Below are 24,504 nucleotides of genomic sequence, written 5' to 3' on the forward strand. Positions count from 1 at the left end.
AAGATTATCGTATCATATCCTATCGTATCGTATCGAATGGAGGAGGAAACTGGTTTACTTCTGCCTGGCCACAAAACTCCACAAAGATGGAAGAACTGTGCAAGCAAGCTCGCTTCCCTCCCTTCCCCCAAAAGTAGCACGAGCAAACTATTTTCAAAATGGGATGCCTCAAGGATTTTCTGCAAAATACGTTTGACAAAAAAAAAAAAAAGTATTGAACGCCAGGATACCAATGCATAAAAAGTGGGGGGGGGGGGGGCAAATAAATGCACTAGTGGAATTTCAGTGCAATATAGTGGCTCAGGAAGGGGACGGAGCCTGCCCAGAGATTGAAGGAGAAGAATCTTTTAGGTGAAGCGAGGGAGATCAGACAGAATCTGGACTTCATTGGCTCTTCACAATAATGAATAATAATAATCATAAAATGTACTTATACCCCGCCCTCCCCAGCCAAGACCGGGCTCAGGGCGGCTAACACCAGGCATAAAAACAATTGATTAAAATACAACTTAAAAACAAGATTAAAATACAACATGCAGCCTCATTTCAGTAGAAACTCAAATCAAAAAACTTTTTGGGGGATGAAAACGTCAAATCTTCACCAAGGCCAACTATCCAGACTGGTCTTATGTGGGCCAGAAAAAAGCCAGGGAAGTCCCCAAATAGGAGTTCCATCACAGAAGGAGAAAGGGAAAGGGAAAGAGGGGAAGGGGATCAAGTTGATTCCAAGCCAAAGGCCAGGGGGAACAACTCTGTCTTACAGGCCCTGCAGATAATTGCAAAATAGAGTCAGACCGGTAAGAGACAAGAAGGTCACATGAGCCATACTCACCTGTAGAATGTGGCCCCCTAAGTGCTGTTCAAAGAGCTCTGTTAGCAGGGTGTTCACATTCCTCCGGCCGGCAGCTGTCAGAGAGAGAGAGAGAGAGAGAGAGAGAGAGAGAAGGAACCCGCTATCAGAGAGGTCACACCTTGGACACCCCACCACCCAGTATTTGGCCCCCTGATCTCCACACTTGCCAGGGAGAAGCTGCTGGTGCCATGGCATTGAGACTCATGGTGTGACCAGGAGGGCATGGATTCGAGAGGCTGAGAACTTGCAAAGTTACAGCTTGGGGGGAGAGTGGAATTTGCCAGCCCTGGGAGATCCTTCTTGGACCCCAAAAATAATCACAACACATATTGCAGGTTTGGCTCCAGCACAGAGCTTACCCGCCCCCCTAAAGCTGGAATTGCAGAACTGAAGATCTCTCTTATCAGCGAGAGATTTGTCCTAAGAGAGTTTAATCCAGGGGTCAGCAACCTTTTTCAGCTGTGGGCCGGTCCACCATTCCTCAGACCATATGGTGGGCCGGACTATATTTTGAAAAAAAAAATATGAACGAATTCCTATGCCCCAGAGATGCATTTTAAATAAAAGAACACATTCTACTCATGTCAAAACACCAGGCAGGCCCCACAAATAACCCAGAGATGCATTTTAAATAAAAGGACACATTCTACTCATGTAAAAACACGCTGATTCCCGGACCGTCCACAGGCTGGATTGAGAAGGCATTTGGGCCGGATCCGGCCCACAGGCCTTAGCTTGCCTACCCCTGGTTTAATCCACAGGAAACCAGCTACTTCCTGCTTAAGTTTGCCAAGGAGAGTGTACTTCTGAACATAAACAGATTCCCTTGCTGCTTCCTGATCCCACTTCCACATCTCTGAGGTCAGGAAGCCACTTCCAAAAAGAGGAGGAGGAGGAGGAGCAGAAACTCTCTTTCATCTTATATTTGTTCAGGGGATAATGATCAGGGACTGACAACCAAAGTTTCAGTCTCCCCACCTGTCCCCACAATAAATAAATGAAGTGCAAATATAATCTTTCCCACACATCGACCTCCTCATTTTTCTAAGGCCTTTCCTTCGTTCAGCAGTGAGCATGCTGTGACATCACAGCAGCCCAGCCAGTGCTTGAGGACGGCTTGTAGACCATCATCCGTCAAGTGTTTTAAGGTCTGTATATAAGCATGTCAATCCTAAACTTCATCCATCTTGCTCAAAGGCAAGAAAGCATCTCAAGCGACTGAACCACGGGGTTAGAGGTCAGCTGCACACAGAGACCCTCCTCCCCACAGCTTCTTCTGGACACGAAAGAGCAAATTCTTAAGCCCCGAACATTACCAAAGAAACAGAAGAAAGAGGAAGGGGGGGCAGAAAGGTTGGGATTCTTTTCCAGAAGTAATTTAAAGGTAGAAGGGAAACGTGAAGAAGAGGAGAGAAGCCTCAGACAGAGATCTTTTACAAAAAGAGAGAGATTTACCAAGTAATTTGGCAAAACAAGAGCTGTTACTAAGAGGGGCATTTGCATCTCAATTCCGGGACAATTTTATACAGGGACATACAAAACAACAACAATAAACCAAGCCTGTCATCCACATCTCCTCTCTTTACATGCATGTGCATCTGTGCACATTGATGCTTGCACAAACCCCTCTGGGGTGGTGAGCGCACACAAGCAAGGACCGGGCACTCACTCTGGGGGAAGACAAGGACAGAGCCCTGGGGGTGTGGAGGGGGAAGTCTGGAGGGGAGAGCGAGGACCTGCCATTGTGCTCTGCACATTCCTGGGAGATGGGATTAGAATACTTATCAGCTCCGCATTCACTGCTCCCCAGCAAAGCTGAAAAGCTCACAAGACCCGGGCTTAACCTTCCTTTCAGCCCCTTCACTCCCTTGCAGCGAAGTTCCCTGGCTCAGGGGCCGAAAGAGAGGGGGTGTTGGGGGGGGTGACTTGCGGACGAGGACACCCAACTGTGAGATGCCAAGAGGAGAGGCCCTTGGAGAAATCTGCACGAGCCCGAAAAAGATGGCTTCCGTTCCGCCACCTTTCTGAATATTTTTAATTTAATTTTTATTAATTTTTGAACATATTCATTGTCATACATACCACAAAATTTCACATCTTATACAATCTTTTTGGACTTCCATCAGCCCCTCTGATGATCTCCCATTTTTATCATTTCTTCTGCATTTCTTAAATTCATATTGCCTTTAATTATCTTAACTAACATCTTCCTTTTTATCCAATTCTGCAATAATTCAAATTATTCACCTCACAAAACTTCTTGCAAACCTACAAGTGTAATTTGGTCATCACAATTACTTTTCAAATAGTCCGTAAATTTACACCAATCTTCTGTGAATCTCTGGTCCCACCGGTTTCAAATTCTTCCTGTTAGTTTGTCTAGTTCTGCATCAATTGTCTAGTCCATCAATTTCATCCTCCAGTTGCCACCTTTCTGAATTTCTGCCCCCATCCTGGGGTGTTTTGACGCAGGTGGGGAGGAGTTTGAAAAATCCGCCAGGAGTTTGCCTGGGCAGAAACTGGATCGTTTGGTGCTTTGAGGTGGGGTAGCAAAATGGCACCTCGGATCATAGAACTGTAGAGCCAACCTGCCAATTAACCCTGGGCACATCCAGGGTCCACCAGGGAATCTTCCTGTGCCAGCCCTGTTGAAGTCAATGGGGGGGGGCGGGGGCAGAGAGAACAGGGCAAAATGCTGAGCCCCCCCTCTCCTGTTAGTGTCAATGGGTCTGCCCAACTCTTGTCTGTCATATTAATTAATGATCATTAAATTTATTACCTGCCCTTCACCAGCAAAGTCCCAGCGCTGGTTAAAGGTAAAGGTAAAGGGACCCCTGACCATTAGGTCCAGTCGTGGCTGACTTTGGTGTTGCGGCGCTCATCTCACTGTATTGGCCGAGGGAGCTGGCGTACAGCTTCTGGGTCATGTGGCCAGCATGACTAAGCCACTTCTGGCGAACCAGAGCAGCGCACGGAAATGTCATTTACCTTCCCGCCAGAGTGGTACCTATTTATCTACTTGCACTTTGACGTGCTTTCGAACTGCTAGGTTGGCAGGAGCAGGGACCAAGCAACGAGAGCTCACCCCGTCGCGGGGATTCGAACCGCCGGCCTTCTGATCGGCAAGTCCTAGGCTCAGTGGTTTAACCCACAGCACCACCCGCGTCCCTATGATTGCTGCCTACCTCATCCTTTTAACTGCAGATGCTGGGAAAATGGACATGAGAGGGTTTATGTGTGTAAGGAAAGAGCTCTAGTGCCCAGCTTGCCCTCAACCACGGGAAGCAGGCTGTGGGGTTAAGCCCCGGGTGAAATCTTGCCCCCCAAACTCAAATGGTCACCCATTGCATCTCTAAGGCTCTTTCACTCTGATGATCGACTAGGCAGATGCAGACCCGCAAAACCATGATCCTGGACTTACTGGGGCAAAAGGAGGGCAGGAAGAGAAACCAATTCTCTTTCAGAGCTCACTTTCAAGGAGAAATACTATTTTCACAAGGAGAAATATTATTTTTACAAAGAAAATCTCTCTCTCTCCCCCCTTTTTTTTTAAAAAAAAGGAAAAATAGCTGCAGCGCCAGGCAGCCTCGGAGATGGCATTTATAATGGCTGTCTCCGTTATCTGTACAAATTTACTTGTAACTAACAAACAGAGAACTCCCTTGACAGACACTCGGAACAATACCAGCACCGCTAATTGCCGCAATTTGCTCTGTCATTTTCTTTAATTCCTTCATTTTTCTCTCTTGAAATAACCCTGCGGGTCAGACAGAATGCTCCTATAATTAAAAGCATTTAATGTAAGAATTAGAAAGCTGCTAGGATTACGGGGAAAAGAAGGGAACGGTGTGGTGGGGGGAGAGTGAAAGAGGAATATATGGGGAGGGGGACAGAAATACGCCCCCCCAACACACACAATTGCAATATCGCCAGCTTTTAAAGCCATAAAGCAGGGGGAAACGACAACCACAGGCTGCCCAGAAAACACAAGCAGCTTATATTATTTGATTATTATTGGCGGAAACCTCTGAAATGCAAAGGCAGAGCTGATGGCATGGTGCACTTGGACTGGGACGACCCGGGTTCGAAATGTGATCAATACAAGTTGTGAATCGGCAAAGGAGCAAGACAACCGACTCTACAGGTGGAAGGAAAAAGCCAGCACATCAGGTCATTGGTCTCCAACCAGCGGGCTGGGACCCACAAATGGACCGCAACAAAACTGTTGACCAGGCACCCTGATTTGATCAGCTTCCACGAGGGCTGCCATGTGGTCAGAGCCAAGGTGGTGTAATGGTTAGGGTGTCAGACTAAGACAGGGGTAGGGAAACTAAGGCCCGGGGGCCGGATCCGGCCCAATTGCCTTCTAAATCCAGCCCGCGGACGGTCTGGAAACCAGTGTGTTTTTACATGATTAGAATGTGTCCTTTTATTTAAATGCATCTCTGGGTTATTTGTGGGGCATAGGAATTTGTTCCTTTTTTTCCTTCAAAATATAGTCTGGGGCACAGGGGACTGGCCCCCTGCTGAAAAAGTTTGCTGACCCCTGGACTAGGACCTGGGAGACCAGGGTTCAAATCCCCACTCAGCCGTGTAGCTCACTGGGTGACCTTGGTCCAGTCAGCGTCTCTCAGCCTAACTCCCTCACAAGATGAAATGGGGAGGGAGGAGAATGACGTACACAGCCTTGAGCTCCTTGGAAGAAAAGGCGGTACAGTGGTACCTCGCAAGACGAATGCCTCGCAAGACGAAAGGTTTTTCCGTTTTCTGAGTCGTTCCGCAAGACGAATTTCCCTATGGGCTTGCTTCGCAAGACGAAACGTCTTGCGAGTTCTTGCGAGCTGAGTTTGTTTCCTTTTTCTTAAAGCCGCTAAGCCGCTAATAGCCGCTAAGCCGCTAATAGCCGCTAATAGCCGCTAATAGCCGTGCTTCGCAAGACGAAAAAACCACAAGACGAAGAGACTCGCGGAACGGATTAATTTCGTCTTGCGAGGCACCACTATATATGAATGTAATAAGGAACTACTAAGGCAGGAGAAAGGCATAGGCCCTTTTTTTCCAATAACACATTTCTGGATACTGAAACTGAGGGGAGAGAGACTTTCTGCAGGCAATGGCTTTTCCCACTTGCCTTGCTCCGGCCCCCAGCCCCAGGAGCCTTTCCCAGACCATGACTTTGAGAACAGCAGCAGCAGCAGCAGCAGCAGCTGTGAAGAGAGGAGCTCAGGGGTAGTTTTTTAAAAAATAATTTTATAAGTTGTGTGTCCTCGTTTCTCAGTTTGACCCTTTTACATGGTTTTGTACGTTTTGTGCATTGCGATTTGCTGTTAGTTTTATTGATTATCGATGAGTAATTCTTTATTGTAATTGATAGGTATAAACTGTTTAATTATTATTAGATGGTGTTTAATTTTACGGTTTATTTTTGGATGCCAATGGATTATTAAGTATTGCTTTAGTTGATATAAGTTGTTTGTTTTAAAGTTATTGTGACTTTTTATTTTGGACCAGATTGTTACTATTAATGTTTAATGTTTTATTATTTATTTTTATGTTTGTTGGATGCTACCCAGTGTGACTAAAAAGGGACGCAGGTGGCGCTGTGGGTGAAACCACAGAGCCTAGGACTTGCCGATCAGAAGGTCGGCGGTTCGAATCCCCGCGACGGGGTGAGCTCCCGTTGCTCGGTCCCTGCTCCTGCCAACCTAGCAGTTCGAAAGCACGTCAAAGTGCAAGTAGATAAATAGGTACCGCTCTGGCGGGAAGGTAAACGGCGTTTCCGTGTGCTGCTCTGGTCCGCCAGAAGCGGCTTAGTCCTGCTGGCCACATGACCCGGAAGCTGTAAGCCGGCTCCCTCGGCCAATAAAGCGAGATGAGTGCTGCAACCCCAGAGTTGGCCACGACTGGACCTAATGGTCAGGGGTCCCTTTACTTTTACCTTTTATCCAGTGTGACTAGGGCAACCCAGCAAGATGGGCGGGGTATTATTATTAATAACAATAACATTATTATTATTATTATTATTATTATTATTATTATTATTATTATTATTATACTATCCTACGGCTGTGCCTTTGCTGAGAGAGCTTTCTATGGAGCAGGGGCACTCTGTCCATTTTACAGTCTATTTCTATGGCTTTCGAGACTTCTCTTCAAATTTATTGCATCTATCTCCCAATTTTCTCTTCAAAGAGCTCAAGGTGGGGGTACCTATTTTTCCTCCCCCTTCTCCACATTTATTCCCCACAACAGCCCTGTGAGGTGGGGCTGGGCTGAGAGGCAGTGACTGGCACAAGGTCTCAGCCAGTGAGCTTCATGCCCAAGTTTGGGGGCAGGGCGTTGGGGATTTGAACCCCGGTCTCCCGGCTCCGGGTCTGATCCTCTAACTACTGCACCAACCCTGGCTCTCTATGAATGAAATGAAAGTATGCTGAACGAAATGAATGAATGGAAGTATGCTGAGGACTAGAATGCTGAAATGGCCATTGCGGTGGGATAGCTCGGATGCCATCATGGCTGAAGGCGGCGGCGGGAGGAGGGGCATGAAGCTGCTGTAAGAGTCTGCAAGATGTGAGACTTGGAGGGAGCAGGGATGCCACATCAACCTCTCCCCGAATCTACGGCAGGCACACCCCCAAACTCACCCCCCCAGCTGTTTTGGGACTACAATTTCCATCATCCCTGACCACTGGTCCTGTTAGCTAGGGAAGATGGGAGTTGTAGTCCCAAAACAGCTGGGGGAGTGAGTTTGGGGATGCCTGATGGAGGGTCTGGAGGCAAAGAGCAGGAGCCATTTCCAGGTCTCTCTGCGCCGGTTGCCAACTCCTAATGCCACAAGCAGTCCCTGATTGACACACTCCTTTTTCAGAATATCAGTCCAGGTCCACTTTGCTTTTTTGAAGCTCCTGTTCTGGAGAGCTGCGAGGGGCAAATGCTGAACTCGGGGTAGATTTTCAGCGCAGGAAGGAGGGCAGAGAGGGCATCGTAGCTGTTTCTGTCATGAGAGGGGTGGAATAGCTGCAAAGGCCTCTAAGAAAGGCAGCAGCAGCAGCTGGAATAAGGCAGGTGAGTGGAAGGAAGGATGGAAATATGTGAGAAGGTGGAAGAAGAATGGCAGCCGAGAGGAGAAGAGGAGGGCAGCTGCTGACGGAGGGCTGAGAAAAAAGTTGAGGCAAGGGAGAGAGGGGCAAAAGAGACAGGGCAGAGAAAGAGAAGGCAGAAATTCAGGAGAGAGGAAAGCAAAGATTAGATGACAGAGCACAAAAAGGTCAGGAAGGGAGGGTGAGAGAAAGGTACCAGCAGATGACAGAGGAAGGAAGGAGGTGGAGAAAACGAGGGAGAGTTGAATCGTTTTTTTTTTTTTTTTAATAATTTTTATTAATTTTACAACATAAACAAAAAAACAGACAAACATAACACGACTTCCCCAAACCTCCCCTTCACTGCATCCTTATTTTAAAATTTTTTAGCAATCCTTCATCCCTTTTTATATTTAATTCTCTTTAAAGTTTTTTTTTAAATTTCAATTTTTACAGCTGTAATTCTTTATATCCAATCCCTTGACATCTTAACATTCCGAAATTTTACAACAATTTTTAAGATAGATTTTGAATTTTTTCCAGTCTTCTTCCACTGTCTCGCTCCTCTGGTCACCGATTCTGCCGGTCATCTCTGCCAGTCCCATAAATTCAGTCACCTTGGTCTGCCATTCTTCCAGAGTAGGTAATTCTTTAGTCTTCCAATACTTCGCCAAAAGAATTCTTGCTGCTGTTGTTGCGTACATAAAGAATGTTCTATCTTTCTTTGGAACCATTTGGCCTACCATGCCCAGGAGAAAAGCCTCTGGTTTCTTTACAAATGTCCACTTAAGGATTTTCTTAATTTCATTATAGATCATTTCCCAGTAGGCCTTAATCTTCGGGCAGGTCCACCAAAGATGATAAAAAGTTCCTTCGCATTCATTACACTTCCAGCAATTGTTATTGGGCAGATGATATATCTTTGCAAGCTTGACTGGGGTCATGTACCACCTATAGATCATTTTCATTATATTCTCTTTCAAGGCACTACATGCCGTAAATTTAATACCTGTGGTCCATAACTGCTCCCAGTCAGCAAACATAATATCATGACCAATATCTTGTGCCCACTTAATCATAGCTGATTTAACCGTTTCATCCTGTGTGTTCCATTTTAGCAGCAGATTAGAGAGTTGAATCGTTTTGGATGCCATCAGTGCTTTTTAGTGTAAGACAACACAAAATATAAGGGTGATTATTACTTTTTTTTTCCTTGCTCACTGTCAAAAACAGGGTTCACTAAAGAGTAGGGGAAATCCAGAAAGCAAAAGGACATGAAAAATTTGACCAGCAATGCATGGAAACAGGGGTTCACTGGGACTGAGGGGGAAATAGCATGCCAGTTCCTCAGTGTGTGAAATGTGGAGAGATGCTGGCAAGTGGAAGTTTGAAACCATCGAAGCTGAGGCACTCAGAAACAAAGCTCACCAGCAAGCCATAATAAGAACGGACAACCAGTTTTTGAAAAGCAAGGACTTTGCTCCCTCTAAGGCAGCAGGAGAGGGTGGGCAGATCTCAACTTGTTCTCAACGTCGCTCCAAATGTAACTTGGATTCATCCCTCTCTCCACAGCAAAGCATTGGCTTCCATGCATTTTGTTCTTTTAAAAAAAGTGAATTTGTTAATTTCATCAGAGCCTATGCTCTTGATAAAGCCCTCTGCAAAGGTAGGGGTTCTGAACACACAACCCCTTACTGTTTTTCAGAAAAAGTAAGGTGGTGGTCATGTAGAAAAAGGTGCAAACAAGACTATTTGGACTTCAATATGAAGTTTTGGGAGTTCTTGAGAAATGAATCTTTAATATCCGTTTCTTTATTGGACACCTCGTTGCGGCTTTTAAGGATGGCGTGCCTTGCAGGTGGGTTCAGCTGTTTGAACGAAACCCTTCAATGTAGGGAATTCCCCCCCCCCAAAAAAATTTTGACGTTAAAAAAAAGAACCACTCCAAAAATTGCTGAAACTCCAGTTGAGATGTTAATCAGAAAATTTCACTGACACGTTTCCAACTTTTTTTCACAGCTTTTTTTTTGGGGGGGGGAGGAAGATCAAGCATTAAATTTTGCTTCTATAAAAGGAAATGCTTCACAACATGTAGAACAATTAATTGAACTTTTAAGTGGCTGTTTTCCCCATAATATATGTGGGCCAAGATTCACTGGAATTAAGATACAGGATGCAAAAACAATTCTTTGAACTCAGTTGTCACACAAGCTTAAAAGTGCAATTTCAGCAACTAATGCTACCAAAGTTTTGGATTTCGGTTAGTAAATAATACCCAGATTGACAAGTGAAGCAATCTCTCATCTGCTGCCACTTAAAAAAACCCAGTTTAGCCATAGGAAATTCGTTGTGAGTTAGTCTTTCTAATAACTTCCCCCTGCCACAACACCATAACAAAATCTGGAAGCACAAACATGCTCAAGTGTCCCACTGAAATCGCCAGCCTTCTTAAAAATCACTGGTTTTCAACATCATTTTAGTCTTTTGGTTAAGATCAAGCGTAAAAATCACTGGCTTTCATTTGGCAGTAATGCAAAGGCAGCTCTGAGTGCACTGAATGGCCATTTTAGGATTAATAATGTGCCTTATTAGCACTATTAAATGTTGAAAGTGAAAATGGGTCCAAAGTTGGAATTCAGAGGTGTGTCTAAAACTTGGATCAGCTGAAGACCACGGCATCAGATGATGTGCAAATTCTGTAAACATTCAAATTTTGCAATCAGAATTAAGCAATCTGGAATGATCTGCAAAAATTTTATTTCTTTTGCAAAACATGTTAGGTAAGGGATGAGTAGAGAAAGGGACTTGAAATTTCCAATTATTATTTCTAGGGAATTTCAAACACCCAAGAGATGGGTCATTCATGTGCCCATTTCACAGACAGAGAATAACAAAGGCCTAGGAGTGACTTGGGACGTGGGTGGCACTGCGGGTTAAACCACAGAGCCTAGGACCTGCTGATCAGAAGGTCGGCGGTTCGAATCCCCGCAACAGGGTGAGCTCCTGTTGCTCGATCCCTGCTCCTGCCAACCTAGCAGTTGGAAAGCACGTCAAAGTGCAAGTAGATAAATAGGTGGGAAGGTAAACGGCGTTTCCGTGCGCTGCTCTGGTTCGCCAGAAGCGGCTTAGTCATGCTGGCCACATGACCCAGAAGCTGTACGCCGGCTCCCTCGGCCAATTAAGCGAGATGAACGCCGCAATCCCAGAGTCGGCCACAACTGGACCTAATGGTCAGGGGTCCCTTTACCTTTACCTTAGGAGTGACTTAGTCTGAAAGCCCCCAGAGAGTTTGTGGTTCTTGCTAGATTTGAATCCAGGACAGTGATGTAAACCTCGTCCTCACCAAGGTCATCAATCCGTACCGTTTCTCAGGCAGCAAGTGAAGGAACAGACAACAGAATACTCCTTCAAGTAACCAGCTCCCCTGAATATAGAAAAGTAGCATGTGACAGAGAGGGATACTCAACCCTGGCTTTCCCCCTGACATGCTAGCTTACTATGTGTGGGGAGTTTGGTTAGATGGAGGAGCATCCATCAAGGAAACTCTCAAGGGAGTTTTGAGCAAGCGCAGCCCAGGCAAAGTTCGACCTCGTGAGAACTGAGGCGAAAAATGCAAATTGGATAAATTTTGGGTGGGCTCCCACTCAGTCTAGAATTGAGGCGGCCTCAGGCACTGATTCCTGTCAGTCTCGTCCCCCTCTTTCCCCAGCTGCAGAACGGGGCTGCTAAGAATAATACAAGCCTACCTTTCAGGGCTGTTGTGAGAATGAGTGGCCTAGTATTGGACTCCAAGCCCATTGGCACCAGCCAGGTCTCGGGGTGATAGAATCCAGCCACATCTGTGGCTGGCCACAAGTTCCTCATACCTGAGCTTTATCAAGTTACAGGGAACCAGGCAGAGGGCCTTCTCGGTAGTGGCGCCCTCCCTGTGGAACGCCCTCCTACCAGATGTCAAAGAGAAGAACAACTACCAGACTTTTAGAAGACATCTGAAGGCAGCCCTGTTTAGGGAGCTTTTAATGTTTAACAAACCACTGTATTTTAATACTTTGTTGGAAGCTGCCCAGAGTGGCTGAGGAAACCCAGCCAGATGGGCGGGGTATAAATAATAAATTATTATTATTATTATTATTATTATTATTATTATTATTATTATTATTACAGTGGTACCTCGGGTTACATACTCTTCAGATTACAGACGCTTCAGGTTACAGACTCTGCTAACCCAGAAATAGTACCTCGGTTTAAGAACCTTGCTTCAGGATGAGAACAGAAATCGTGCGGCAGCATGACACCCCATTAGCTAAAATGGTACCTCAGGTTAAGAACAGTTTCAGGTTAAGAACGGGCCTCCAGAATGAATTAAGTTCTTAACCCAAGGTACCACTGTATTATTATTATTATTATTATTAATATTAATATCATAATCTCTGTCCTAAATTCTTGTACTGCCTTTCGAAGTTCAATTTCCCCCCCTTTCCTTTCGCAGCTTCCGAGTTTGGTGGAGGGAAGAGAGTTAAAGACGGAGCCCAGTGCACAAATGACTTTCCTAAATCTCCATGTGGCCACACTGAGGTCTAGGAACTTACTTTTTTCCAAATAAATTAAGGAATTCGATGCAGCGCCCATGTGCTCCAGTGTTAGCACAGCAGCAGCCCAAAGGCAGCCTACAGCCGCACCTGAACGAAAACAGCAACCGAAGAACTAATTCCGCGGTGTGCATTGTGCGAAAACAAGACCCACAGCGGGGGAGGAAGATGGGGGGGTGGACAGCACATGCAAGCACCATCACAACCGCAATCCACACAGTAATTTTGTCCTGTCAACGTGCAATAATCATAATATTTCACCCTCCACTGAACAATGGTTCTTAATCTCTTAAAACATGTTATTTTCCCCCTCCCTCCATTCCACGGCAGGAGGAAGCTCTATTTAAATAAATTTATTTTGCTATGCCTAAGACCGAACAGCGCAAGGCCTGCCTGTTCACATCCTGGAATTTTGCTGACTTTCAGGGGAGCAAATGGCACACAGGAGAGAACAATCATCATTCACTTCTATGGAGGGGAGTGTTACAGAAATTACAGGGCAGGGGGCACATCTTTAAAGCTGTTAAATGTTACAAATATTATGCCTGAATGTATCCTTCCGACTTGACAGCTCGGGGAAGATACCTAGCTTTATAAATCATATCAAATCAACCCCTTTGCCAAGTTCCTCCATTCCAACGCCATTTTGCCCTTGGAAAAAGGACTCGTCCCCCTGCCACCTCCAGCCATAATCCCTCAAGCGTGAGGACATGAAAGATGATGTATCAATGATGCTGTACGAACTGTATTCTGGGATACTGTGGGAAGTATGAACCTGTTGCGCAACAATAAAGTTTCTAAGTCTACTGACTGCTGTTTTGCTCCATATTACCGTATTTTTCGCTCCATAAGACACACTTTTTTCTTCCTAAAAAGTAAGGGGAAATGTCTATGCGTTTTATGGAGCGAATGCATGGTCCCTGAAGCCGAATTGCCCAGGGGAGAAAAGCAGATCATGCAATGGCAAAAAAAAACGTGGTTACAAAGCACGGATCCACATGGATTCTCAGGATTTTAGCATTGGGCTACCCCAAACTCACTGTCAAATCACATGTCTGCGGCCACAGCATGAACCACAAAAATCATACATCCACTGTTTCATTCCGAATATTTTTTTTCTTGTTTTCCTCCTCTAAAAACTAGTTGCATCTTATGGTCAGGTGCATCTTATGGAACGAAAAATATGGTACTTGGCTGGAATTTCCTTATTTTACTGACCGCATGGACCCGGGGGGGACCTGTACCCCAGCAAGCCGGGCTGTTGAGTAGTCTCTCAACCAGGAATTTTCCTTATCAGGAGTAAAGGGATGTTATAAGGGAACCAGAGTAAAGGGTTGTTCTAAAGCAGCCAGATTCCTGCCCCGCAGCTGTTTAATAATAATAATAATAATAAATTTTATTTATATCCCGCCCTCCCCAGCCGAAGCCGGGCTCAGGGCGGCTAACAACACTAAAGTAGTGCAACATTATAAAAACATTATAAAAATTAATTAAAATCAAAATTGATGGCAACCATAAACTAAAGTTTTGTAAAGATTGCCAAAGAAGGGAGTCAGGCTGCGCCCTGACCAAAGGCCTGGCGGAACAGCTCTGTCTTGCAGGCCCTGCGGAAAGATGTCAAGTCCTGCAGGGCTCTTGTCTCTTGTGACAGAGCATTCCACCAGGTTGGAGCCGCAGCCGAAAAAGCCCTGGCTCTAGTTGAGGCCAGCCTAACCTCTCTGTGGCCTGGGACCTTCAAGATATTTTTGTTTGAAGACCGTAAGGTCCTCCGTGGGACATACCAGGAGAGGCAGTCCCGTAAGTACGAGGGTCCTAGGCCGTATAGGGCTTTAAAGGTTAAAACCAGCACCTTAAACCTGATCCTGTACTCCACCGGGAGCCGGTGCAGCTGGTATAGCACCGGGTGAATGTGATCTCGCAGCGAGGACCCCATAAGGAGTCTCGCTGCGGCATTCTGCATCCGCTGGAGTTTTTGGGTCAGTCTCAAGGGCAGCCCCACGTAGAGCGAGTTACAATAATCAAGCCTGGAGGTGACCATCGCGTGGATCACAGTGGCTAGGTCTGGGCGAGAAAGGTTAGGAGCCAACTGCTTAGCTTGGCGGAGATGAAAAAATGCCGCCTTTGTAATAGCTGCAATCTGCGCCTCCATGGAGAGGGAGGTATCGAAGATTACACCCAAACTCTTAACGGATGGTGCTGGCACTAATTGCACCCCCGCAAGAGATGGGAGTTGCTAAGAAGCTAAGTCTCTATTTGCTTAGCTTCACCAATTAGTTTCCGGGCCCAATTCAAAGTGCTGGTTTTGACGTATAAAACAGCTCAGGACCCCAACACCTCAAGGACCGCCTCTCCCCCTAGGAACTGACCCAGACCCTGCGGTCATCATGTGACGCCCTTCCTTGTGTGTCCCCTCCCCGAGAGGTCAAGAAGGCAGCAACACGAGATCAGGGACTTTTCTGCAGTGGCTCCCTATTTGTGGAATGCTCTCCCTAGGGAGGTTTGCCTGGTACCTTCATTACATTTTTTTTTTTTAAAGTGCCAGGCAAAAACCTTCCTCTATAACCAGTTGGCATTCAACTATCTGTGACCTTTTAGAAGTGGATGTTTTTACGCTATTTCTAAAACCTTCTAAATCCAAAATGTCCATGTTTTCAAGAAGCAGCCAATCTTTCAGCCAACAAAATGCAGCTGACAACATGGTTTTTAAAAGCTTTATGTGCTTTGACCTTGTCATACCACAAGTATGCATGCCATCCAAAAACATTATTAAAACCTTCTAAATCCAAAATGTCCATGTTTTCAAGAAGCAGCCAATCTTTCAGCCAACAAAATGTGGCTGATTCATAATGAAGTTTAAGGTCTGGCAGAGCAAATCCACCTCTTTCTTTAGCATCAGTTAGAATCTTAAATTTTATTCGAGGTTTCTTGCCCTGCCAGACAAATCTTGAGATATCTCTCTGCTATTTCTATTTCCTTTTGCCTTTAAAGCATCTAAGTGGGGTTTTTAAAAAATCTGTTTGTTTGTCTGCTGCTTTGGTTTGCCCTGGGCAAGACAAAGCAACTAACAAATTTAATAAAAAAACAAACAAACAAACAAACAAACAAACAAACACCTCCTTTCTCATATGAGCCCACCTGCTTTCTGAGATCATCACCAAAGGCCCTGCTCTTGCTTTTGCAGGTCAGACAGGCAGGTACCAGGGACGGGGCCTCTTTAGTGGTGGCACCCAAGCTGTTGAGTCACCTCACAAGAGGCATTTCCCATCCCATATGCGTTAAAACTGTTTCATTTGAGTTCTTAAACAAGAGGTAGCTGGAAACTCCTGTTCCATTTGTTACCTTCTACAGCTGCTTATTTGAATTTGTTATTTCCATCTCACCGCACTGGCCTTTGACACCCGAGATATAATTTCCCCCCACCTTCTGATTGTAGATTGTTTCCACCGATTTAAATATTGTGCTTTCACCTTGTTGCAACCCACCCTGGGACCTTATGGCAAAGGGCAGGCCCAATCAGAGAGAAAAGTATATAGTGAATCCAGTTCTCCAACTCTGATTAGAAAAGACACACACAATTTTAAGAACGGACTCCCTCCTGTTACAAAACCCAGAGTTTTCTTGAGGAAGCTACTGCAGGACAGCTGTGCTAACTAAATCAAAGCAAATATTTTGCAAGATCGTTCCTCTGGCATCAAGAGGGAAGGTAACTCAGGAGTAGCAGTTGGTAGAATCATAGAATTGGAAGAGACCACAAGGGCCATCGAGTCCAACCCCCTGCCAAGCAGGAAACACCATCAGAGCACTCCTGACATATGGTTGTCAAGCCTCTGCTTAAAGACCTCCAAAGAAGGAGACTCCACCACACTCCTGGGCAGCAAATCCCACTGTCGAACAGCTCTTACTGTCAGGAAGTTCTTCCTAATGTTTAGGTGGAATCTTCTTTCTTGTAGTTTGGATCCATTGCTCCATGTCCGCTTCTCTGGAGCAGCAGAAAACAACCTTTCTCCCTCCTCTATGTGACATCCTTTTATATATTTGAACATGGCTATCATATCACCCCTTAACCTCCTCTTCTCCAGGCTAAACATGCCCAGCTCCCTTAGCCGTTCCTCATAAGGCATCGTTTCCAGGCCTTTGACCATTTTGGTTGCCCTCCTCTGGACACGTTCCAGTTTGTCAGTGTCCTTCTTGAACTGTGGTGCCCAGAACTGGACACAGTACTCCAGGTGAGGTCTGACCAGAGCCGAATACAGTGGCACTATTACTTCCCTTGATCTAGATGCTATACTCCTATTGATGCAGCCCAGAATTGCATTGGCTTTTTTAGCTGCCGCGTCACACTGTTGGCTCATGTCAAGTTTGTGGTCAACCAAGACTCCTAGATCCTTTTCACATGTACTGCTCTCAAGCCAGGTGTCACCCATCTTGTATTTGTGCCTCTCATTTTTTTTGCCCAAGTGCAATACTTTACATTTCTCCCTGTTAAAATTCATCTTGTTCTCTAATCTGTCAAGGTCGTTTTGAAGTGTGATCAAAACGTGTAGGGGTAGTGGAACCTGACTGGAGACCAACAACAACAACAACAACAACAACAACTGTACCCCACTCATCCGACTGGGTTGTTCCAGCAGCTCTGGGCAGCTTCCAACATATATAAAAAGACAATAAAACATCGAACATTAAAAACTTCCCTAGACAGGGCAGCCTCCAGATGTCTTATAAAAGTCAGGCAGTTGTTTATCTCCTTGACATCTGCTGGGAGGGTGTTCCACAGGGAGGGTGCCACCACCAAGAAGGCCCTCTACCTGGTTCCCTATAACTTCACTTCTCGCAGTGTGGAACCGCCAGAAGGCCCTTGGAGCTGGACCTCAGTGTCCGGGCTGAACGATGAGAGTAACTGAGCCAAGGCCTTTTAGAGCTTTAAAGATCAGCACCAACACTTTGAATTGTGCTCAGAAACGTACTGGGAGCTCTTATCCCCCTGACTTAGTGGAGGCTTTCATACCCCCAAGAGGACAAGGAGCTTGCTTCAAAAGTGCGGTATGTTTAAGAAGCCACAGATTCTGAAAAAGCAAAAGATCACCAGATTCAAGGTGGAAACCTGAAAAAACCCCAACAAAATTAAGAGCCCCTGGCTTCCAAACTCCACTCAAGCTGCCAAAATATTGTTAAGCAGTTGTTGCTTTGACCCATCATATCCTGATTGACACTGTTTTTAATCCATGGTAGATTTTTGCCAGTTCCTTACTGCCATTCTGGGTTACACTGCTATCTAAACTGAAAGGGGTTTTTTTTTTTGAGGGGGAGGGGGGAGGGGGGGAGGAATCTGTGTAAAGCCAAAACTAATTTTTGCACTCTGTAAAAATTAGGCACATCTGCATATATTTTCTCATTTGTACTGATGGGCAAACTATGCTCAGCAAGCCATATAAAAGCTCTCATGGATGAAAAAAATGAAATCTGAAAAATTAAGGGAACACCTGTTTTGAGGACCAGAATTTTTTTTAAAAAAAAATGCCCTTCTTGAGAAAAAGAAGCCACTTACCCTTTCCTCCCTTTTCCAAAAGTTAAGCTTTCTTGGCTCAGAAATGGACCTCATTCTATGCCAGGCCACACTCTGGAGCAGGCACAGGCAAACTTAGCCCTCCAGATGTTTTTTTGGGACTACAATTCCCATCATCCCTGACCACTGGTCCTGTTAGCTAGGGATGATGGGAGTTGTAGTCCCAAAACATCTGGAGGGCCGAGTTTGCCTGTGCCTGCTCTGGAGGTCCCAGCTATAATCAAGTAGCTTTTCAATTTCAAATGGGGAAGCATAGGTGCCGGCTCCCTGGGGCTTCGAGCAACCACAAAATTCCCCATGAAGGGGCCAGGCACCCACAAATTTTGGCGCCAGGGCCATGCATGTTGCAGGGCACCCACAGTCGAGGGGCCAAGCTGGAACTCCTGTGGGGAAGGGTTGGATTTTGGTGGTAGAAGCTTGCATGCGAAATGCCTCGGGTTCAAATGCAGCAGCATCTCTAGATAGGACGGGGAGACATCCCTGCCTGAACTGCTGGAGAACAGCTGCCGGTGCAGACAATATTGAGCCAGATGGTCTGATTCAGTATAAGACAGATATCCATGTATATCACATTTATATATCACATTTGCCCCCATTGCTATGATTTATTCTACTTGCGGCTGGGGAAAGAAGCAAGGCCGCAAATCCATCCTTGATTACTTTAAAACCTGCTCAGCTCCTACCCCTCAGTTTTCAGAGTTCAGCTGCCTGCACACTTGCAGGTTTCTCCTTGTAAAAGTGGTACTTTTCTCCCTGGAAAAGTGATACCTCAGGTTAAGAACTTAATTCGTTCTGGAGCTCCGTTCTTAGTCTGAAACTGTTCGTACCCTGAGGTACCACTTTAGCTGATGGGACCTCCTGCTGCCACCGCGCCATTTCTGTTCTCATCCTGAGGTAAAGTTCTTAACCCGAGGTACTATTTCTGGGTTAGCAAAGTCTGTAACCTGAAGCGTCTGTAACTTGAAGCATCTGTAACCCGAGGTACCAGTGTACCCGTGAGGGCTGAGAGCATCTTTCGTTGCAAACAACAGACCCAGAAACACGGAGACTGCCTGCAGGCCGAATCCTGCACACACTACCATAACCACCAAACATTTTGGAGGGCACAGAATATTATCCTTTTCTAATCCAGCAGAGTCTCCCTTCTTCCAGCAAAAGTGCAAGGGGGGGGGAGTTCCCTCTCCCTTTCAAAAAAGAAGAAGAAGCAGAAGCCGCGAGGGGGTTAATGTCAAAATCTGGCGGGATTATTGGAGTCACAAAAAAGAGAGTCGTCCAGAGCTGGAGCAATCACTGAATTCTTCCCCCAAGTGTGTAATTATGTGGGAGAATAAAGCCAGTGGAATCGCAGCGGATTACGGCCGAGCAGCTGCAAACCCCCTTTTGCGCAGTCGGAGCAGCGGGAGAATTAGCTGCAGCTGAAAGGCAAAGAGCAAACCCATCTCTTGGCTCCTTGCTGGCAAAGTTAGCTGGGAAGGGGTCGAACCGATGCCTCATAATTTGGAGGTGGGAGGGCGACAGTAGGGGGAAGAAAGGAAGGAATAATATTCTGCACCGCCTGGCCAAAAGATCCTGAGATCAGTTCCTGGAACTCTGGGGCTCGCTGTGGAAGATGCCTGCAAGGAATTACTGGAAAATATCTCCAGGGATATTTTAAATTATGGTGCTGGAGGAGACTCTTGAGAGTCCCATGGACTGCAAGAAGATCAAACCTCTCCATTCTGAAGGAAATCAGCCCTGAGTGCTCACTGCAAGGACAGATTGTGAAGCTGAGGCTCCAATACTTTGGCCACCTCATGAGAAGAGAAGACTCCCTGGAAAAGACCCTGATGTTGGGAAAGATGGAGGGCACAAGGAGAAGGGGACGACAGAGGACAAGATGGTGGGACAGTGTTCTCGAAGCTACCAGCATGAGTTTGACTAAACTGCGGGAGGAAGAGGAAGACAGGAGTGCCTGGCGTGGTCTGGTCCAGGGGGTCACGAAGAGTCAGACACGACTAAATGATTAAACAACAACAACATCTCCAGGGAAGACCAGACGCAAAGTCGTAAGCGCTTGCTTAGTCTTTATACACAGCTGTGGAACCTTTTCCATGCATCCTCAGCAAACCTTACAACAGCCTGGCCAGGTAGGTCCGTATCCCCCATTTGTCAAGTGGGGACCTAATACTGAGAAGAAGAGAAGCTGCAATGCGAAGCTGCGGCAGAGAAACATGCCAAGCCAGGGACAGCAGCGTGTTGTGGGCAGAGTCCCCAATTAGTACTGGAGAGACCTGGGTTCGAATCTGTCCTCAGTCGTGAAGCTCACTGCATGCACTTGCACCAGTCACTTGTCTCTCACCTTAGCCAACATGGCAAGGTTGCTGTGAGGATATAAGAACAAACTTCTCCAAGCTCCTTAGAGGATGACCAGGATTAAAATAAGGCATCACAGTCGCCAGCCATCAGCACCGGCAGCACAAGAAGGGGGCATTAGGCACAAAAATGGAAGCAAGAAGAATTAGCGACGAAAGCAGAATGGAGGATGAAATTGATTGACTATGCAGAATTAGATAAATTAACAGAAAGGATTCAAAACCTGCGGGATCAGAGATTCTTAGAAGACTGGAGTAAATATATGAACTATTTGAAAAGTAATTGTAATGAACAGATTACGCTAGCAGGACTGCAAGAAGTTTTGTAAGGACGATGATTTGAAATATTGCAAGGAAGACTGTGAGGGAATTATTAGTTAATAACAATTAAGAGTAACAGAGAAATTAAGAAATGCAGAATAAGTGCTAAGAACGAAAAATCATCAGAGGTGTTGATGGAAGTCTAAAACATTGTATAAGCTAAGAAGTTATGTTAGATGACTGTTGGAAATAATATGTTAAAAAAGCAATTAAAATGTATAAAAGAAGAAGGAGGAGGGGGCATTAGGGCAAGACGGGTGGCGATAAACTTATGCTCACTTTGTTCCCATAATCCGCACTCCAGCCAGCCCTCGCCTGTTCTCTTGCTCCCACATTGCAAGCCAAAAGTACCCCGTCTTCCGACTCAAACACCAGCCGGGGAACAAGGGGGACTCCACGCATCCAGCCAACGCGAGGCAATCTGGGTCAATTAGATTGAGTGGCCCGGGGGTGGCGCAACCCTGGATGGAGGCCAAGCGTGGGCGAGTCACTTTTGCAAGGGGGGAAATTGAGGCATCAGACATTCTTCCACCTCCCTCCCTCAGCCGGGCTGGTTGGTGGTGGAAGAGACAGGAGTCGTGGTAAGGCTGGGCTTCAGCAACTGAGTTTGGGGCTGGCCCCTGGCTCTCCGCCAGGCTGAGGGCGATTCGGTACCCGCTGAGAAGCGAGAGGACAGGGCGTTCAGCCAAGGGATTTGATGGCAAACACCGGGTGCCTAAATCGTCACGCACTCAGGTCCATCCATCTCTCTCTGTCTGTCTCTCACACCCACGGCCGTGGTCTGCTTATCGGGGAAGAGAGCAAGGACGTAAGAAGCACCTTGCTGGGGGAAATCTGTCTGAGATAATAAGGAGAGTCTGCTGGATATGACCAATGGCCCTTCCAGTCCCGCATCACAGTGGCCAAAGAGATGCTTCCCAGGGGAAGCACACAAGCAAGACCTGATTACAAGATCAACTCTCTCCTTCTGTGGTTTCCAGCGACTGGTGTTCAGAAGCTTTGCGGCCTCCAAACGTGGAAGAAGAGCCTTGCTGCGGCGAGACTCCTTACGGGGTCCTTGCCACGGGATCACATTCACTCGGTGCTATACCAGCTGCACTGGCTTCCGGTGGAGTACAGGATCAGGTTCAAGGTGCTGGTTTTAACCTTTAAAGCCCTATACGGCCTAGGACCCTCGTACCCATGGGACTGCCTCTCCTGGTATGTCCCACGGAGGACCTTACGTTCTTCAGACAAAAACATCTTGGAGGTCCCGGGCCACAGGGAGGTTAGGCTGGCCTCAACCAGAGCCAGGGCTTTTTCGGCCGTGGCCCCAATCTGGTGGAATGCTCTGTCACAAGAGACAAGAGCCCTGCAAGACAGAGCTGTTCCACCTGGCCTTTGGCCAAGGCACAGTCTGACCCCCTCCCTCGGTAATCCTCGCAGAACTCTAGCCCAGTGGTTGCCATTAATTTGATTCTGAATTGATTTTAGAATGAATTGATTTTAGAATGCATCTCAATTGACTGATTGTGATTTTATGTGAACTTTGTTGCTTTTATTGCTGTTGGCTGCTCTGAGCCCGGTTTCGGTGGGATATAAATAATTTTTATTATTATTATTATTATTATTATTATTATTACTATTACTATTATTATTACCCTCTTGTGAATTTGTCCAATCCTCTTTTAGAGCACAGACACTCCCACCGCCCCATCCAGAACGTGACCGAGGGCAGCAACGCTTGAGAAGTAAAAGTCGCACGCGCAGGAGGTACCGTATTTTTTGCTTTATAAGACTCACCTTTTCCCTCCTAAAAAGTAAGGGGAAATGTTGTGTGCGTCTTATGGAGCAAATGCAGGCTGCGCAGCTATCCCAGAAGCCAGAATAGCAAGAGGGATTTCTGCTTTTGCTGCGCAACGATCCTTCTGGCTGTTCTGGCTTCTGAGATTCATAATATTTTTTTCTCGTTTTCTCCTCCAAAAACTAGGTGCGTCTTGTGGTCTGGTACATCTTATAGAGCGAGAAATACGGTAATGGGAAATGGAAACGCAGGGAGCTGCTTCCACAGACCTCAATGTTGCCTGCAATGACTGGCAGCAGCCGCTCTCCATGGTTTCAGGCAGGGGACGTTTCCCAGCCCTGCCTGGAGACGCTGCCAAGGACCTTCTGCATGCAAAGCAGGTGTCCTGTCACTGAAACGCAGCCCTTCTCCAATACAGGCAGAGGGAGAAAGTGGAGAAAACACCCCTGGGTCAGGAGAAGGACTTCTGTCCCGGATCCCGAAGAGGCTGGGAAGAGAGGCCAGCTGCATGGGCTGTCAAACAGCAGCGCCACTGGATTTGCCCATATTCAGCTGTTGTGTTCTTTTGCCTCTCCCCTCCTTCCCCAACGCTTTCTGTTATAAGCTCTTCTGGGAAAGGACTCTCCCTCCATTCGCACTGCCGGGCGCATTGTCATGCATGCAGCGATGGTGCTATTAAAATGAGAATGCATGTCGAAAATAAGAATGCAGGGTGGAACTGCAAAATGCAACGATTTAAGAACAGGGAGTCGGCCACCAGCAGGCAAAACTGGGCCAGCCAAGGGCAGCTTTTTCCAGCTCCCGATCGCCTGACCCACATTCAGGCAAAGTACAGGCGAAAGTTTCCCCATTGCAAGGAAGAAATAAACATTTTCAAGCTGTCAAACGTGTCTCCCCCTTACGTGCTCGTTCATTTGGAAGATCCGCGAAGGGCTTAATGAAAGAGATCGCTAATGGTGTGCAAAAGGAGCTGTAGACAAAACAGGAGCTGAAATCTGCAAGACCATTCAAAAAACAAATTTATGTACATGCACTGCAGGGGGTTGGACTTGATGACCCTTTAGGTCCCCTTCAAAATCTATAATTCTATGAAACTACTGTGATTGAAACACAGATAAAAATCAGAAAACCTTTGAACGTAAGGATAGACAACTAAATGATGCCCCTGTGTGGGCTCTTAGATTGTGTCTCTCTTTTTTGATTCTGTGCACGAGACACCCATTCTGTATACCGATCGGAGACAGGATTTTTTGCTTCCATCAGGGGCTACATTCCCTTGGGCGTCATCTGTCAGGGGCTGCTGCTCAGGACAGTCTCTCTGGCTACATTTGCACCACAAATGTTAAAGCACTGTGATTCCACTCTAAACAGCCACAGCTTCCCCCCCCCCAAAGAATTATGGGACCTGTACAGCGGTACCATGGTTCTCAAACTTAATCCGTTCCAGAAGTCCGTTCCAACACCAAAGCGTTCCAAAACCAAGGCGTGTTTTCCCACAGAAAGTAATGCAAAATGGATTAATCTGTTCCAGACTTTAAAAAAACAACCCCCCAAAACAGCAGTTTAACATGGATTTTAATATCTAACGAGACCATTGACCACTGATCCATAAAATGGAAGCAATAAACAATGTACTGCAGTCACACAATCAACCAATCCGTAGCTGAACCAGGTTCCACACAGTCGCAGAAACAAAAAATGAATAGCAAAAACAGACAGACCTCAGCGTAACACTTAAAACGGATGTGTGGCACCCAAATCGAAATCGTAATACTCAAAACGGAGCACATTCGGCTTCAGAAAAAGGTTCGCAAACCGGAACACTCACTTCCGGGTTTGCAGTGTTTCGGTTCCAAGTTGTTTGAGTACCAAGGCGTTTGAGAACCAATGTACTACTATAGTTAATTAAGGGTGCTGAGAGGTGTTGGGAAACACACCCACCCCCATTCCCCTCTCCCAGAGCTA

The 24,504-nt window shown here is 46.3% G+C and overlaps 1 protein-coding gene across 4 annotated transcripts in view; it reads right to left on the reverse strand.

The window, feature by feature from the left end:
* The window catches only part of NPAS1 (neuronal PAS domain protein 1), a 101,916-nt gene that overhangs the window by 53,345 nt on the left and 24,067 nt on the right, over window positions 1-24,504 (reverse strand). For all 4 annotated transcript variants that reach the window (XM_081868833.1, XM_081868834.1, XM_081868835.1 and 1 more), the window contains one exon: window positions 833-906. In XM_081868833.1, coding sequence (XP_081724959.1) covers window positions 833-906 — 74 coding nt within the window. The remainder of the gene's footprint in view (window positions 1-832; window positions 907-24,504) is intronic.

The sequence above is a fragment of the Podarcis erhardii genome (assembly GCF_964252035.2).
Source record: "Podarcis erhardii genome assembly, chromosome: 7".
Classification (NCBI taxonomy): Eukaryota; Metazoa; Chordata; class Lepidosauria; order Squamata; family Lacertidae; genus Podarcis; species Podarcis erhardii.